At 44.3% G+C, this 18,930-nt stretch overlaps 1 protein-coding gene across 1 annotated transcript in view; it reads left to right on the forward strand.

Moving 5' to 3' along the window:
* The window catches only part of LOC142585793 (uncharacterized), a 43,078-nt gene extending 26,970 nt beyond the window's left edge, over positions 1-16,108 (forward strand). The window contains exons 6-12 of the mRNA XM_075696804.1: positions 1,915-2,097; positions 3,616-3,705; positions 6,910-7,005; positions 9,898-10,020; positions 13,161-13,295; positions 13,938-14,054; positions 15,629-16,108. Coding sequence (XP_075552919.1) covers positions 1,915-2,097; positions 3,616-3,705; positions 6,910-7,005; positions 9,898-10,020; positions 13,161-13,295; positions 13,938-14,054; positions 15,629-15,745 — 861 coding nt within the window. The 3' untranslated portion in view covers positions 15,746-16,108. The remainder of the gene's footprint in view (positions 1-1,914; positions 2,098-3,615; positions 3,706-6,909; positions 7,006-9,897; positions 10,021-13,160; positions 13,296-13,937; positions 14,055-15,628) is intronic.
* The last annotated feature ends 2,822 nt before the right edge of the window (positions 16,109-18,930 follow it).

Here is an 18,930-nt window from a genome sequence, read left to right on the forward strand (position 1 = left end):
AAGACAGCGTTGTCTCTGTGTGTCTGTTTCTTTCTACGTCCTCGTTGAGTCATTCTTACACATTCTATCATTGCTAATTTAGTTAGTAAGCGAACGTTTACAAGTTTATACGGCCGATAAATCTACTATCCTTACTTCGTGCAGCTAGCTACTAATTTGCTATCACAATCGGTGCTTCGCCTTTAGGGTGGAATAGCGAATTTTTTAGATTTGTCGGAAATCGGTAACAAACACCAAGTTTGCAACGCAGCACAAAAAAACAACAAATTTTGTAAACTGTATCTCTATCAAGGAGCCTAAAGCTGGGAAACAGTGGTACACTAGCTTACAGCTTAAGCAAGGTCATCACGTTGTTCAGGTGAGCGTCGCAAATGTCCCGTTAACAGGATAATGGTTTGATGAAATGTTTTAATGAAATGTACAACTAAACTGTAAACATGATCCTTCAATTCTCTCTTTTTAATTTTCCTATGTTTAGCAGAATTCATTGGTGTGAGTCAAAATATGCCCTCAGTAGCCGGTAGATTCTTGTGCTCTCTCAGAAAAGAAGCGATCCACACGACGATCAGTTCAGTGGATGCTGAACTTCAGTTACACCGAGCATATTCAGTCGCGATCAAGCCCGATCCGGATCGAATTTTTAGATCGTGATTGGCTCCTATACGGTGCTTGCACTTAGGAGTCAATCGTGCTCGATAAATTTATTCCGAATCGCTGACTCATAGCGACCGAAAGTACCCCGTGTGACCCCGGTATAAGAGTATTACTCCGTTTTTATGAACTTAAATAGATGAACTGAAACACACGTGACTCAAAGAAATGCTATCTTTGGCCACCGAAGTTCTGATTTGAACGAATTTGCGGCATTTCAAACAAAAAGTGAGGTTCTACCGACTGTGTAATGCAGTTTTCTTTTTCTTTTTTATCAATATATGTAAAAAAAATATTATTTGCCGATAATTAAAAAAAAACTTCACACACTTGATACACAAGCCCTATAGACTATATGCTTTCCTGATCACAACTTTGTGCACTGCATTTACTAGCACGTGACAAACGTACCAATAATTTGCGCATATTATACCCTTTGCAACAGTCGCATAAGCAAAGTAACGATTTCACGCAAACTGTAAGCTAATGCATTGTGGAATCATCCGCTATGGACGAATATAGTTTACAGAAGTTCGATATATATTTTTTGAACGCAAAGCGAATAAATTTGCTACTTTCTGCTTCTCTTCTTTTACACAATTTTCCATGATATCCGCAAAATAGTATTGAGGTACTAATAAGTCTACTTCCAACAATCACCATGATTAAACTTTTTTCTTCTAAGTGCAACACATTTCATACAAATCGTTTCAGAGGTTACTCAATGATGGCATGAATAAAGGGAAAATCGGACATACAGCCGTTCGTAGCAATTGCTACAAAGGAAACCCATACGGGTTCCTCGAAACAAAAGCCTCAGAGCTGAAAAAAAATTCTTCCTGGTCCGGGACTCGAACCCGCTCTACCATCTGAGCTAACCAGGCGGCTAGCAGATGGCAGGGCGAAGTCCAATTTGTCGACAACACGAAGCAAAGGCAAAAGTTTGACGTAGTAGTTCTGCGGAAACCCGCAAGGTGGAGAGAAGTAATGAATAAAGAGAAAATCAGACAACCACCCCAACGGGTGGATGTCTGATTGCGGGTTTCCTCAGAACTACTACGTCAATGGTGGCATATCTGTGCGTTTCGAATGGATACTTGTATTTTTAAAAATCAGAATTGTCCCCGTGCTGAATCCTTCTTCGTTGGTCTTTCGCTCCCTGGAAACCGCCATGCTTTTCCGTAGCAGTGGTATGCTTGAGGCATTATGCACGCTACCTCTCGGTGAAAGCGTATCTGTACGCCTGGTATCTTGTACCCGCAGCACAAGCAGAACCCGTGTCAGGTGTGCTTCCTGGCCAAGAAGATGCGCACCGACGCCGTGAAGGACTTCCACAGCTTCCAGGAGTTCCTGGACCAGCGGCAGTACTCGCGCAACGGAGTGCGCCTCTACGAGTGGATTTTCGGGAACACCTTCGTCAGCACGGGCGGACTGTCCACCACTGAGGTAAAGTGGACTCGGCTCGGCTTCGTACAGCTGGAAAATGCGCATTACGTTTCGCGATGACCTGGCTTCAGAGCGGAAGCCTATGGGCGGGATCTGGCACTCCGGCGTTTGAGACATAACAGGGGCGTTGTTCTGACGCGGAGGGACACGCGAATATTGAGGGGGAAAAACACTGCAGCAGATAAGAAAGGTCGAGTTATGAGCCAATTGCCAAGCTCCCTGTTCGCCACCTGGTACATTCGACATGGACATACTCGAATGAAGGCTCTCTATGACGGACACAAGGTGGCATCAAAGGGGTGAAGGGATCCGCGCCAAAAAAAAATATTTCTTTATTTACCTTCAAGGCATTTAGGCATTAGAGAGGGGAATGGGTTACACAAGAACTCGGGAGAAAATATATTAAGAGCTTATGCACAATGTTCTTAAGTTATACAATGTTAGCTGAAAGTTTGTTAAAAACAGTAATACAGCCCATGGCATAATATAAGTAACATAAAAACAACCAACATTAGTTCGTACGAATGCTTGCTATTATATAGCATATTAGCTAGTGCTTTTCGAAAATTTTCATTGCTTTTAATGGAAACAATATCAGAGGGAAGTTCATTGCATTACTTCAACGTACGTGGCAAATATAAGCGTAAAAAACGTGTCGTCTTACATGCAAAAGTTCTAACAACTGATGATCAGTACGGTGACACAAGTAATATGGCCGCTACAGGAATTTCGGAGGAAGAGTAGGGTGGCAATACAGCTTATGAAAAAAGGAAAGGCGAGAAATCCTTTGGCGTGTTGCCAGAGGCTGAAGACACGGATTTGATTTCATTGAACATAACCAAGGAGGAGCGGAAAATGGGCGTTCAGTTCACTCAAATTTGTGAGCGCGGAAGTATGAGGTCCCTGGAGTGAGCGCTGGTCTGTGCTTTTCGTGAAATGTGCAGTAGCATTTGCTTCGGAATTTGTGTGCTGGAAGCCGAAGATTTAGAATCTCTTTGCCACGATAACGTCTGCCACTACACCGCCGTCAGCCAGGCAGCTTTTCGTTTTCTTTTTGTCATCACTGCGGTTCGTCTACATAGAGCTTTTCAAATGTTGTCGAAGCACAAAGCATGGCTGCGTATAGCAGGACAAAAGACAAGCATCCTAGAAAATGACGCGTCGCAGGGCTAGAACTTCGTTTACGCAAGCGTTTTCGAAAGTAAAAGGTTAAGACACTTGATTTTTTTTTTCAGCAACACGGGCCATATAACAGGCCCGCACGTGGTACCCTGCCTACGCGGCACCACAATAAGTAGTGCACTATCGTGTTCTCAGTGGACCAGCTCGTATGGAAGTGTAAACGCTTCGAACTCATTCTCTGGCGCGCTTTTCGATAAATTGCATCCTTCCAGTTCTTAAATGCAGAATCATGAAAGAAAAATCGGCACGTTTACATAGTAAGCTGCAACCAGAAAGAAAGGCCTGAGCCCGGTGCCCTCAGATACATGACATCAAAACTTTCTCATGTTCTCTCAGTGGGGCGTGAAGAAAGCCGGCGTCAAGGATGGCGATCGCATCTTGGACGTCGGCTGCGGCGTCGGAGGCCACGACTTCTACATGGCCGAGGTAAGGGGCCGATACATGTCACGCCATATATATACACTTTCCTAGATCAACCGTTTCTTTGTTATCGTTAATTGATGATGCAATATTGCGTATCGCCCGACCACCTGATTTCTTCTTTTTTTATGTCGAGGTGTATTTCATTCATTATGCCACTATTAATTCTACAGAATTTTGCAATGCTACGAAGCATTATAATGCTTCCTGGCGCTGCAAAACGAGATCTCACGCGCCCCAGAGGCTGCTTCCACATTCGTGCACCTTTCTTCACGTTGGCTTTCGTTTGGCTTCTGGGGCCGAATTCACAAATCTTTTCGTTTGTAAGTTACGTTTGCCTTTGGCCCGCCGCCTTCGCTAATGACATGTCCAGCTTCAGGATTGGCTGGATACTGATGTTACGACCAATCCTATATATAGCGTGAGAGCTTTTTGTAGACACGGGCCCTGATTTCTGCATTCAAATACCTCTGAAACGAAGAAATTCTCTCCTAGGGCAACGGCTAAACCGATATGAATAAAATTTAATGATTGTATTTAGCAATATAGCGTAAGTAAAACAGTTAAAAGGGCAAAACATTTAAACATGACAACACAGGAAGCTTGCCGCAGCCTGCAAAGTGGCGTTTCAAGAAGAGGCTGGCTGACGATTAAAGCTTGGTCAAGCTGCAGCTGAAGCTTGTGTAGGCGATTAAAATGTTCATGTGTTGTGATTTACTCATGGTTCTGCGTGGGAAAAGCGGCTGTTAGAGTAGTGAAATGTTCAAATCGAATACTGAATATTTTTCTTTTATAATTACGGAGAAAGAAACGCGCAGAAGAAGGCAGTAAAAAAAAAAAAGAAACTGTCGCTTATTTCTTTAATACGTATGCAATGCTATACGAAACTCAGTTACGCTGTGCAGCTTATAAAGGTGCCACAGTTCCTCGTTGAATTACAACGGGCAGTTGCAGCGGACGGTGGGCTATAACCATGTGTTCTTTTCATGACAGGGGCAGCGCAACAATTGTTGTCAAGCAGCATATTTGGCTAATATCGAAGGCTTTCATTTGCAACTGAAGGATTTCATTCGTATTCGAAATTTTTAATATGTTCAGTCACCCATTGTTCTTGAATTTAAAAACAACGGCTGGCTTCACCCTAATAAATGCATTGCGGGCAGCGTGTATTCTAAGTCATTGGAGGTGTTGCATTGACTCGTATACGCCACCGCTGCGTCGATTATTGAAAGCGGCGCAAGAGACAGAGAGAGAGAGAGAGAGAGAGAGAGAGAGAGAAATAAAAATAGAATCAAACAGAACGATCCTCACAAGGTTACGCCCCTAGCATGACTCCGATTTTTCTCTTCAAAGCCATGTGAAACGCAATAATCTTCTAATTTCAAGGAAACGCGTTGAACCAAATTGATTAAATTGTGTCTAAAAAATAAAACTGCAGTCACAGATGGCCTGAGCATTTTGGTATTGCTCTCGAATGAAATCAGTGAAATCCCTTGCTTACTTAACACTTATCCGTCCCAAATTAGAATATGCATGCGCGATCTGGGACCCTCATCAAAATAACCTTTCCACTACTCTCGAATCTGCACAAAATCGCTCAGCTCGTTTCATTTTCTCAGCCTATTCCTATCATGTAAGTGTAACGGAACTAAAACGTAAATCTCATCTCACAACTTTAGCGAACCGCCGAAAAATTTTCAGACTGTGTCTGTTTCATAAATTCTTTTATCATCCATCTCTGAACTTCATTATCAGCCCCGCACATCGCATTTCCAATCGCACAAACCACGGGAAGGCCGTCTACCTTCCCACTGCCCGCACTTCTGCGCATCTGTCATCATTTTTCGTCCATACATCAAGGGACTAGAATGACCCGCCAAACACCATCGCTGACCAGATCGACTCATCGTCATTCAGATCGTCCATAGAAGCGATGTACTGCTGAAATTCCACCCCCTCATGTAATACCCCTTCAATGGGGCCTTTGAGGTACTAATAAAAAAAAATAATGAATATCTTCAAATGAACCTAATTCGCTAAATCCAAGGACAATGAAACAAAAGACTTAGAGCTAAGTAACTTCACAACAAAAACAGTCATATGTTATACGTGTTGTGAACACTACGACACTTGAATCCCGCAATACACGATTACGCTTAAACGCAACAAATTTCACTTGAATCGTTTCAGCGGTCGCCGTTAGGGAATATCCGCGTTTCACGTATATTTATTTAGCCAAGTCGGAGTTCGGCCCGATCGTCTGCCTCGTTAAAACGTAAAAAATAATACGGTAAAAAAAATTACAGTAGAACGAGACGAGGGTACCAACATTTGTTAGGCACCCGCAGGAACAATTAAATTGATGGCAACAAACTTAATTTAAAACCGAACGCTTCTTTTTGGGAACTTCGCTTAAACGGAAGTCGAAACGAAAGTGCACCTACGTCATCAGCCGCCATACTTCATATGAAACAGGAGTATGTCGGCAAACTTGTTAATTACATGGTGAAGTAAATGCACCATAGCGGTACGTGCTGCCCGTGCCAGCAAGCAGCAGCAGCAGCAGCAGCAGCAGCAGCAGCAGCCTTCGGTGCCAAGGGCGCATACCACCGACGCAGTGATGCCCTCCTCACCTGGCGCGCCATACTGCGGCAGCAGGTGTTCCATTTCGCCCGCTCGGCTCCATCGAGGCGCGCTCGTGACGTGTCGTCGTAGCCAATGGTAAATTAGGTACCGTTTCTCTGGTACAGACGCCGGCCTTTTCGCTCCATGAACACTTTGACGCTTTCGCGTCAATAGTCAAGAAAATCAAATCAATCAGCTAGTTGCACTATAGTGGCAATAGCGGCTGCTCTGCAGCGTTCACGTTGGCTAGTTTTCGCGTCCCTTGGCGCATCGTGATGGCGACATTCAAAAAGCGAGAGCACATGAACAAATGCCTTCTGCGACACGGAAGATGTACGTGCTAGTCCAAAGCATAGTACAATAACATTTTTTTCGCCGCAATGGAATTAAAACACTCGACGCTTTTGAATTTAAGCGATTTTTCGTGATTTTTGCGTCCTTCGCATAAACGAAGCTTCTGATAAACTAAACCTTTTTTTTTTCTTTCCCTTCGAGTTCCGTTTAAGCGGAGCGTACTGCATTCGAATAATTAGTTTGTCCACTTTATTTAAGCCTCGTCTGCCGCCGCCGTTTTTCACAATGCAGAAGTACGACGTGCGGATCGTGGCAGTGGACCTTTCCGTCAACATGATGTCTATAGCGCTCGAACACTTCGCCCAGAGGCCCCACCTCGCAGACAAGGTAAGAGCTCATCGCATGCATCACCATGAATCAGCATCACTTGCCATCATTATGCAAACCATTGATACGCGTATTATAAGATTTAGCAAGGCGGAGCTGTAGTGCACCGTAGATACCGAGGAACGTGTATTTATCTGTTTAGGTTGACATTAGGCTTGCTGGCGACTCTGAACAAACTACAATATACTTAGATTGCTATATGCCGTCTGTCAGCTAGCCAACGCTTTTCAACCCTGTCGCAATTTCATGCGAATTAATTAGCTGTTAGCATATGATTGTCCGCACAAAAAAAAGAAACTAAAGAAAACAAGGTCACACTGACAGGACGAGCGCACGTTCCGCCAACTTGTGGTTAGGGTTCCTTCGCGAAATCATGCTAACAAATATGCACCAACTAGACCCCAAAATGCCTTTTTGTTAATAAGCTGTTATTGTCTCTTTATGACGCTGACGGATTGAAATCATATATTACATGTCAACACTGTGCGCGTGTGTGTGCGTGTTCGTTGAAGAACTGAGCGGTAAAATAGAAAGACTATTTATTTCTCCAGCACAATAATGTGCCTGTTATGCCTCCAAGTTTTCAGATATTCGACCTCGCAACGTGATGAATTCGCGTAACACGGTGTGCCTTACGACACAGCAATACTCGGAACACCAAAACATCTCGTGACAGATTTGAACATAAGCCGCTACTACTGTTAGGGTTTCCAGTAAACGGGTGCTGCTTCGATTATTCACAGGTTTTCGAACAGCGAAAGTTCCACACGGGTCCAGTGCAAGTAAGGCAGATCAAATCACGCGTGAAATGGCAACGAACGCTTTCACAAAGGTCAGAAAGGTTTCGCGGTTTGTCAGGCACTTGTCGGTCTTTACATCAATCTCCTTGACAATTGTTCGTTTTGAACTTGAACCATACGTCCTCATTAGCTTACGTATAATTGACATCAAACGCCATAGCAGGCTTGTAATCGCCTACAAGACTTAAAACGTCGTGGCTATGTCTTTACGCTTACGTCTAGGAAGCATCAAACGCTAGCCACTTTGTAGACTTCAACACTCTACTCGCTTACTAGGTTTTGCTCGGGGCTTATGTGTTGAATACACCAAGAGCTTAGGGGTCTGCGAATATTCGGAACTTTCGAATAGCGCATCGAATAGTGTCCTATGTAGTTTCTGTAGTTTCCTATGTACAGCCTGCAAACTATGGCTACCTAAGCAACGTAACCCGCTCCACTACGCAAGTTCTCGTTTTATGTCTATACTACCCCCCGGGAGTGAACATTTACCGTCAAATCTTATGTTTAATTGGGCGCAGTTGACGTTTTGAAATATACGAAAAGTATTCAAAAAGTATCCTCATTTACGAATAGCGACTATTCGCTTCGAAGACCGAATCAAATAGTGTTCGATTCGATTCGGTCTTTGGTGGGAATAGTCGCATCAGCACAAGCTGACTACCGGTCAGCTTGAGCTTCCCGTAATGCTTTATACTGACTGTCCCAGCTAACGTTAGCCAAGCTATTAAAGAAAAAAGCACGGCGCAATATCTGATAATAAGACTTGGACCTACGGTGTTCGCGGTAGTCGGAGGTCTGATGACCGCGAACACCGTAGGTCTTATAGCCGTATCTTGCACCGTTCTTTTTCTCTCTTTTAACAGCTTCGCTAACGTTAGATGGGATACCGTATAGAGGAGTACCGAATGATGCATTCGAAACCAGCAGCGCCGGTGGCGTGACCTTGCGACGCTGCGAACAACCATAACGATGTATATTGAAAGCGAAACCAAATTTCATGAAAACGGATAAATCTGAAAGCTGCCCAGAGACGAAGCAAACTTAATTATATGACAGCAAGCAATCGTGCGCACTAGTTTCTCCGTGCGCTCGCAAGAGACGTAATGGTCGAGAAAGCAGCAATGCTTCCTGCTGTGGAATAAATTAAAAGAACGAAAAAAAAAGACGTAGACAGGACATGGTGGAAACCTGCGGGTCAATTCTTACGGTGGAATTACAACAGGGTGAGCAAGTATGAGTATTCGGCAACCTTACACTGACGCGACTTGCATTCCATACTATGTTTGACCTTGACAAATATGCTAAGTTTCCCGTGTGGATGGAGTTCTCGAATCGAATACCCTTCGAACTGTAAAAGACTATTGGATATTCCGTATATTCGCACACATTTTCGCTCGGCTGTAAGCTTCTCAGTCGCATAGACTTCCAAATAACGTTGCGTATATTGAAGGAAATAATATTTTGCACCGCCTTTCATCTGCAAGGTTTCTGTTTAGGTTTACAGCAGCAGAAACATTTTGTGTATTCAATTCGATATTCGGAATTCGTACTTAATCGATCCTTATAACTGGCAGCTCAACAATATTGCTGATACTCCCTCCTTACCTCATCCGCCAACGAAAACAATAGAAAGATGTGCAAAAACTAGCAAAATCCAAATATTAGTCCGTGCCTTTAAATTTACCTTTATTTATCTACCTACTCAGCAGTGGTATTCATAAAAAAGTCCGTTTTGAGCAGCAGCAGACGTTTTGGTGACAAAAACCGCTCTGCTCTTAGCACACGCGGTGGTCATATTCTCGCCACTGCGGAAATGGTTGCCTTTGTTTAAGCGAGCTCTTATTTTTTTATCTCCGTAGAGGCACATCTCAAGAACACACAGTGACCTCGTCAAAACAAGTACCAAACATCAGTATTTGACCGTATACATACATCTTTAACCGGCAGCTAAACGAAAATTTGACCTGAGTGATCAGCAAATTCTAGGCCATGTCTTCCGCACCTTGCCAGTTGGCCAAGGAATTAATTTCGTAATTTTGCACTATTCAACTACCCCTTATTTTTAATCTGATTCCTTGCTATCGCACAACAGATCCAGTTCAAGATGTCTGACGTCACGAAATCGGAGTTCCCCGAAGCCAGCTTCGACCTCATCTACAGCAGAGACGCCCTACTCCACATCGCCGACAAAGACACGCTTTTTGCGCTCTTCCATGTGAGTGACGCACTGTTTGGCCGTTCCGCGGTGCCACGAGCACTTCGGCGCTGAATTCGGCGGTGGACACCACCGGTAGGGTTTACTTGAGTTGCCTCCTCAAGCAGGCAGCAGGTCGAACTGGTTGAACTTCGAGTAACGAGTCTTTTGCTAAGAGCGCTTGAGCGAAGTCTTGTAGCGTGAGGCAAATGCTGGTCTAGTGGGGAAAACGAACCCGGCAGTGCAAGCCACATTAGATAGGCGAAGAGATATGAGCACATTTTCATCAGATATGGACCCCTTTTTTATCCCTGCTCAGAAGGCAGTGTGTTCATGCGCCCAGAAAACTTCAGGTAATGCATTTTTGACAGCGAAGTTAGCCAAGAGAGAATATGTATTTCCCCCCATTGTTTACTAATTGTATATAAGGTGTTATCTTTAGCCGCACCAAATTTATTTTTTAAATTGCCTGTGGCAGATACCACAACTCTAACCCTCGATTTAAATTACTCGATGAGGCAGTCATTACTTCAATGAGAAAAGCAAATGCTTAACTGAATAACATGACTACGCTTATTCTTATTTTCATTATTTACTATACGCCACATATTTTAATCTACGAATTATAGCCAGTGAGTTAGCAAATCCACTCAGAACGAATTATCAGGACTACGCCAGTTTCGAGATATTAATTTTCTAACTGTGCGACGAAATGCATTGACTTTGCAGTTACATTTTTTAAAAAATAGGCTATTTTATGCATTGAAGCACAAAGGTAACTGGAACACCAATGCATTTCGTCGGATACTTGGAAAATTAATATCCCGACGCATGGTGCATTCCTGATAATTCGTTCCGAGTGGACACTCCTTGAGAACTCACCGGGTGTAATTCGTACATTTAAATATGTGCCATAAACTAATTAATTAGAACGCTAATTGGCGTAATCATATGTTAATTAATCAATTAAGCATTTTGATTTCTCGTAGAAGTACTGGCCGCTTCATCGAGTAATTTAGATCTAGGATTGGAGTTGTGCTATATGCCACAGAGAGTTTTTCAAAATTTTGTACACCTAAAAAACGCCTGTATTTATTTGATGTGTTCCAATCAAGTAAATTTCTTACTGTACTTAGCAGTAACATTCATCTGTCAGACATTCTAAATCTGTAGCGAAATTGGTGCCATCTTATTATGTGCTTAATTGGAATATGAGGCGCATTTTTGTTTATCGCCTCTGGTTCTAATTTTATGCAAGGTTCCTTTAATAAATATTCTGCAAATATTCGCAGCATATCAGTTCCCCAAATTTCGCTAAGCAGGGTATGAGTGGCTTCTGTATGATTCAAGGAATGCCGCAAGACCAACATCATAGTCGGAAAGTTTTCATTTTTCCAAGAGAGGGTGGGGTGGGGGGACCCCATACCCTTCCCCCGGGTATGGGGACTCACATCCCCAAACCCGGGGGAAGGACTGGGTTCCGATCAGCTTTTCGAATCCCACCCATGTGTGCATATACTTGGCTATCACTAATACTGATTCGCCTTTTCGGCGATACTACAGTCTCGTTTTTTTTTTCTGAGTTAAATATAAGCGCTGCTGCACGTGCCTGGTATTGATTCTGATCTCGAGTGAATCCGGCTTGGCCTCATTTCAGTTACTGAGTGAATTATATATATTTATGACCTCTGCATGCAAGTGCCGATGTTTACATCACTAACAAATGTTTTAAATCATTAGAAGAGTTATCTTTTTTCATGTATCATTAGCATTGCCTTCTAGAAAACGAAGCGATACTGAAGCACACATCATTCACGTTCATTTCACACGCCTAACAGGAGTCTGCAGGTTTTTTGCAGGGTCAGAAAAGCACAGAAAGAAATTAGAAGCGAGGTGAACATACAGTGACATATTCATTCTCTGGGCATAGGCTATCCATACCATTAGAAATAATTGTTAGTTGGCTACCTCCTCTTCTTTAAAACAAATATATTAAACTTTGTCCTGTGTATATATTTAAATATATTGTGTCTGTGAATGGTGTTCACAGTCAAATTAAAAGAAATGTTGAAGTGGAAAAAATACGGATGAAGTAGCCGCCGCTGGTGCTTCTACTGCGCTTGTCTTCCTATAGTCAGGATTTACAGAAATAAAGGGAAAGTATGAATTAAAAACCGTAATTGTCCGCGCCAACAATGATGCAGCAAGCCTTTAGCCATAATGAAATGTTAAGTGAAATGGAAGGGCAACTCAAAAGAAATCTCAAATAATATGGGTAACAGCACTCTGGTAATGACACTATAGGGGTGGGGGGTAGCCTTCAGCAGCATAACCCCCACCCCACCCCCCCTGGCCAACTTCGGAGGGGGCTCGGGCCCCGGGGCCCACACCCTGTAGTCAGTGCCTATGACCAACATTATTGCCATGCCTGCTCCAGACCAAGAGTGGCGAGGTTTTTAGGTTGAAGCTCGAAAAAGCTAGTGTTATGGTGCTTAACTTGCAGCTCTTGTTTTAGGGTGGGCAGAGCGATAAGGTTGGTCTTGCGGTATTCCTTGAATAATACAGAAGTCGTTGATACCCTATTTAGCGAGATCTGAGGAACAGATATTTTGCAAATCTTTGCAGAAAATAATTCTAGGAAGCTTGCATTAAGTTAGAACCAACGAGATAAAACACAAATGGACCTCACATTCGAAATAAACACACAGCATTACATATACTCGCACGTTTTCAGCACCATACTTTGAAGAATACAGATTTTCTTTTTTTATATATATATTGTGGTCTCATATTCCCATACCCGGAAGTCTCTCAGGTCCCGTGTGTCTAAACATAGAAATTTAAGGTCTATACATTACGCAGGATATTCAAGAAAATATACCCTTGTGCGTTATCAAACTGAAAACGTCAGATGTCAACAATACATCCCTTGCTTAACCACCCCTCTGTGTTTTTACAGCCGATTTAGAGTTGTAAACACGACGCTTGCGTTACTTACTTTTACGATTTTCAGCAATTTAAGTCCAGATTTAAAGTACTCTAAAATCGATTTCGCGACGGGCCAGGAGCAGTATACGATTTCTCCATTTCCGTGTAATCAGATCGGAACTTCCGAGCTGTAAGCATTCCTAAATTTTCCAGCTTTGTTACTCTACATGCAGAAATGGCTGGCACCAGGAGGTAGGATATTCTTCACGGACTACTGCCGTGGGGACAAGGAAGACTACTCTGAAGAATTCAAGACATACGTGGCCCAGCGGCAATACAACCTTCTCACCGTATCCGAATACGGAAAGGTATATGCACGTTGCATGCCTGCAGAAACTGTCTGCACGAGTCTGCACGCTGTTATCCTAGAGCATCTCTGTCCAGCCCTACTTACGTTACACCCGCAGGCATAGCAAGTATCGAACAGGCTTCAAACACGACAGAATGCGTTGTTTCAAAGGCACCCTATAACGCGGTGACACCACTAACACTTGAAAAAATTTGCAAGACAAGTGTTTTAGCATAGCTGCTGTAAATGTATGCCGGAATACCGAAACACGTCGAGGAGAAGCAAAGACCATCAGCGATTGCATCCAATTAAAGTGGATAGATAATGGTTTCTGAGATCAGGCGATCTCGGAGGCCAGCGCGCCCACACCTTTCCTCGCGGTGACCGTAAATACCATCTACTAGCCTAAATGCATTACCTTGATCATCGAGAAGACATTTCTCGTTCGTTATAGCCCGCTGAAACTTTGTACGTCTCTCCAAAACGATCTCGCTCTACTTTCACCCAAGACTTGCACGATGGTAGATCTTCAAGAGTGCTCTTAAGTTATTTTCTCTGCGTAGCCTGCGCAGTGCGTACGTCATAGGTCAGAAAGAGTACACACATTCTAGATGAGCTTGCGGCCCCGAACTATCGTGACCGCACCGCTTGTTATGCGCAGCTCCTTGAAAAGGCGGGCTTCGTGAACGTTCAGGCCGAGGACATCAGCCAAGAGACCGTCGGGAACCTCCGACGGGAGCTGGAAAAGCTCGAGAGCAGCAAGGACGACTTCCTCAAGGTAACTCTCGAGCTATCCACTCCACCTAAGCATGGGGATGAGAGGAACCGCTTTGCTCGGTATCCCGTGAGGTTCACGGCCCGTACTGGCGTTCTGGCTGCGGGACTGGCCTTCGTCGGAGTTTCGCCGCAGAGACCGGTCCAACTCCGAAAAGGTCGGTCCGCGGCCGAACGTCAGTGATACCGGCGTCACGCGGCGCACTTTCTATCCCGATCGAGCCCTATCCAGATCGAAATTCTCGACCGCGATTGGCTCCCTCCTGCAGCTTGCGCAAAGGAGCCATTCGCGGCCGAGAAATTCGATCCGAATCGAGCTCGACAGCGATAAAAAGTGCGCCGTGTGACATCCACATTGAGTCCAGTTTCGCTCATACGTGCTTCATCTTTTTTTTCCTGCTTCGCTGCCGTATTCTGTGATCGAATGCTACACTGATATACGGGGTGATCATTTTCAAGTTTTACTGAAATTTTTAAATATCGCCTGTCACAGATAGCATAATTCTTCTCTGTGAGGTGAATAGCACGAAGAGGCGGAATTTATTGGGACGATAAATCGAAACACATGTTCAACTAATTAAAAAAAAGACTAATTAACTCTTAAATTATTACTTTAAGGCACATAATGTAATTTACAAATGTAGTCGGTGAGCTTGCAAGACATATCCACTTAAAATAAATTTGCAGAATCACAAAAGTTTCGGTCGGACTCCGGCCTTCATCTTGATGACTCTTGATGAAGGCCAGGCCCCCGCTGAAACGTCGAAAATAAATGTTTGTTCTTGCTTTTCTACGTGCGCCTGCACTTCCCCCCCCTCTCTCTCTCTCTCTCTCTCTCTCTCTCTCTCTATATATATATATATATATATATATATATATATATATATATATATATATATATATATATATATAGGCCAATTTTTAGTATTTCAGAAAAGTCATGTTGCGAGTTTAGTTTTGTAACTCCACAATGAAAATTTTAATTCTGGAGTTTCACGTGCCAGAACCAAGATATGATTATGAGGCACGCCGTCGTGGGGGGGAGGGGGGGCTACGATTTAGGCTATCTCGGTTTCTTTAAGGTCCACCCAATGCACCGTATATGGGCGTTCTAGCATTTGGTCTTCATCAAAATGTGCCGAGATTCGATCTGCGAACTAAACTATAAGCTAATCAAAGGCTTTTAGACGCCCTAGCAGGTGCAGTTTCAGAAATTACGACATCTCCACTCGTGGAGGTTTACTTTATTTTCGGTAATGTTTTGCAGAGAAAATGAGTGCACAAGTAAACTATACGCTTCGAACTAGTTTAAAATGCTGTAGTTCACAATGACAAATGATTCGCCATCAAGAATCAGAGACGTTAAAGGAACATATTAAAACAAGCAACGGAGCTGCAAGAACAACAAAGCGCTTATCCGGGGAATGGCTTAGCTCCAGAGTTGTCTCCAAGAGCAATACGTGAATTATCGCTCAAACGTTCGTCAAAGGTCACCGCACACGTTCGTCTGAGAATTTAAGCCTTTTGTGCACCTCTGCACGACAAATAACTTTGGTTTCAATTTGGCCATGTCCACAGGAATTCTCGGCCGACGACTTCAACTACTTGAAGCAGGGTTGGGAGGCAAAGATCAAGCGTGGTGCCGACGGAGATCAGGCGTGGTGTGCCTGCTACGCTGAGAAGAGCAAGGAGTAGCAGGTGTCTCACTGAAGAGCGAGAGAATCACATGGCCTCCTGCTTCTGACGAGACTCGTTCAGAATAACAGTCTTCTTCATTTAAGGAATCTTTGTCGGAACGTCGATCTCTCGCAGGCCAAGAGAACACAAAAGAAAATTCTTCTTGAGGCGCCCGCTACCCCTTCATGTAATATTTACCAATCCACCTCCAAGCTCAGCCATCAAGTCATCACAGTTACTGAACTATAGTGGCAGCAAGGCGCCCTTGCACATTGTCAATGCCAGCTTTTAGAGTCGCACAGTGAAGCCGCAACTAATTGCTTCGCACGCATGGTGGCTTAACTAGGCACGTTACTGTAATAAATTTATATTTCCGAGTCATTTCGTGTATCTCCTCCTGCTTCGTCTCCAAAATTTTGTTCTCCGGTGATCTGACATTAAATACGACCTTGGCTTATTGCTATCTTGTTCTCGCTTGCTCAATTTTTTTCCTCATCATTAAATAAAACACTTGACATCGTTGTTTGCCACGTTTAACAACTTGTCTTGCCAGGCACGTACCCAGAATCTCTTTTCCGGTTGGGGGGAGGGGGGGCGGCAACACAAGGTAACTTTTCTATGCAAATGAGGGGGGGTACCTTTACTAGTACAAATGTGAATAATGCCCACCGTTCGCCATAAATACGCGTAAACCCGCAAAAGAGAAATTAAATAAGGTGTATCTAACAGGTACGCCTGTGAGATAGACCTCTACTTGACAAACAAGGAACCACATCAAATGGACTCGCACAGGAAGAGCACTGCCAAGAACAAGTGAACAAGGAAAAGTGTAAATGGTTTCCAATAGCGTTTTTTTTTAAATTAGCTCTGGAAGAATTATAGATATACATATATATTTGCAGAACAATCACAGTTCTTTTAGACCACCCGCCCCCCTTCCTGGGTACATGAATGTGTCTTGCTCCTTTCGTGCTGTATGAATTCGGTCGCACAAGGCATACAAAACTGGTGTACAACACTTTGGGTGAAGCTAGACTCATCTTTCATAGATAGCGGAAGTATGTAGGTGCCACTACACACAGGTAAGCCTGGAGACCAGGGTTTTTCAAACTTTCTGGCCTTGGGGATGTCCACCAGTGTTTACGGAAATCTTCCCCTCTCCCTCTTACCACCGATGTGTTTATACACAGACTTACTATAAAGGCCCATTAAAGAATCCTAAAGTAGGGAGGGAGTCTTGCCGCACGCTCAATGCTGTCAGCACTGAAGTGCCGGCATGTCTTGGAACAAGGGGGGTCCGGGCCTCCTCTCCGAATGTGCTAGTGCGTGAGCGAGGCACTAACCAAAGCGACAACGCCGCCCAGGACCGGGGAACCGGGGCGGGAGTGGGGGGGGGGGGGGAGAAAGGAGGGAGCAACCAAACGGGGCACGTGCCCCCCCCCTCGCATTACCTAATAACCCCCCCCCCCCGCCTGCAAAATGATTTCTGACTACGCCTTTGACGCCACCGTGTCTGCATGTGGCCTCCGTCATTTACGGTGCAGCGTGCAATCTTTAATACCGGACGGCATCGCTCTTGATTAGAAACTCACGATGGTACACGGACAAGTAATTTTGCTTTCGCGCCATGCGACTACCGCTCTAAATGCCGCGTGCCATAATCTACGTCTTCCCGCAAACGAAGCGCTGGAGGCACAAAAGCTCATTTTTGATGTGAAAGCGTCAAATGGCTCATTGAGCGAGGGAGCCGCGCCGTCTGTAGCAGCGGAACGGCACCCAAATTCCCATTGGCTGCGACGTCACGTAACGGGCGCGAGGCGCGCTCGTGACGTCGCGTCGCACTTGCTGGCTCGGTCCTCGACGGAGCAGAGCAGATCAAACGGAAAACCTGCCGCTGCGATAGCGCGCCAGGCGTCGCTTGAAGGGAGAGGGCTTTGTCACGACATATTTTTTTGTAGCGCAAGCTGAAAGACAAGGACAACAGAAAGGCACATGTGACACACACACAGTGCTGTGTGTGTCAGATGTGCCTTTCTGTTGTGCTTGTCGTTCAGCCTGCGCTAAAAAATAATATATGCCGTACTAACAAGCCCTATCTGCCACGACGCCACGAGCAGCGCGCCTCGACGGTGCAGATACGGCGACACGACCGCAATGGGCGAACGGGACGACGCGAGTACGCGGGAGGAAATGGGCGCCGGTGCTCGCCACAAATGAAACTGTACCGCGCCGACACCGACGCGCTCGGACAACAAACGAATGCCAATATCGACATCCGTCGTCAACAAAAGTCGACCAGGCAGGACGCCGCTAAAATCGGAATAGGTTCTCCAGGTTTGCAGAACTTCAGAGTTAATTCCCGCCCACGTGTTACAAACTGTCCTCAAGAACACGAATTAGAAGTGCTCAGTGCGAACACGTGTGCCCGCAAATCGCAAATAAAGAGTCTTGCGCGCCGCTTCCGCATATACCATTGTCCCATGTAACTGGCCAAAATTTAAGAATATGCAAGTGGCACGTAGCCGGACAAAACCGAGGTGATGTCGTTTGCTGTGGCTTGGAGCACGTCAGACTGTCTTTTGTAGCTCGCCTATAGTTAGATAATTATACATTATCAAATTCATTAAATATTATATTTACAGCGAAAAATCAATGAGTAGAATATAGACCGTCCAGAAAATTTCCAGATCCACCTTTCTGTTCCTGAATGTGCACTACATAAAAGATTTCTTCAAAGCCTGAAAGAACGCCCCCACACATTAAACCTCCCTGAACGGCTGCTTTCTGCAGCTGCCAGATTGCGGCGACACAAGTTTAAGCTACAGCTGCGGCTGTTATGCGAGTCGCCCATCTCGGAAGCAGCTAGCATTCCAATAAACGAAGGCAACTTTCCATATTTTTCATAAAAACCAGGTAAGTAAATGTGTCAAGTGTTACATTGAACAACGTAGATTCAAAAATGCGATCTTTCGGCAAACTTGACCACGAACAATGCAGCGGTAAGCGCAAAATTTTTTTTTCATACATATTAAGCAAAATATGCACGTCCCTGTACACGAATTTTGCCCACTTTAGGTGCACATTACGTGCAATAGAATTGTGATATCGTATTTCGTAAACTTTTGTTTCGTTTTTGAATTCTTAAGAATCTTCATACAAAATATTGACGGCCTCAATAAAAATTCTGCTTCGTTACAATCATC

Source organism: Dermacentor variabilis, chromosome 6 (assembly GCF_050947875.1).
Source record: "Dermacentor variabilis isolate Ectoservices chromosome 6, ASM5094787v1, whole genome shotgun sequence".
Classification (NCBI taxonomy): Eukaryota; Metazoa; Arthropoda; class Arachnida; order Ixodida; family Ixodidae; genus Dermacentor; species Dermacentor variabilis.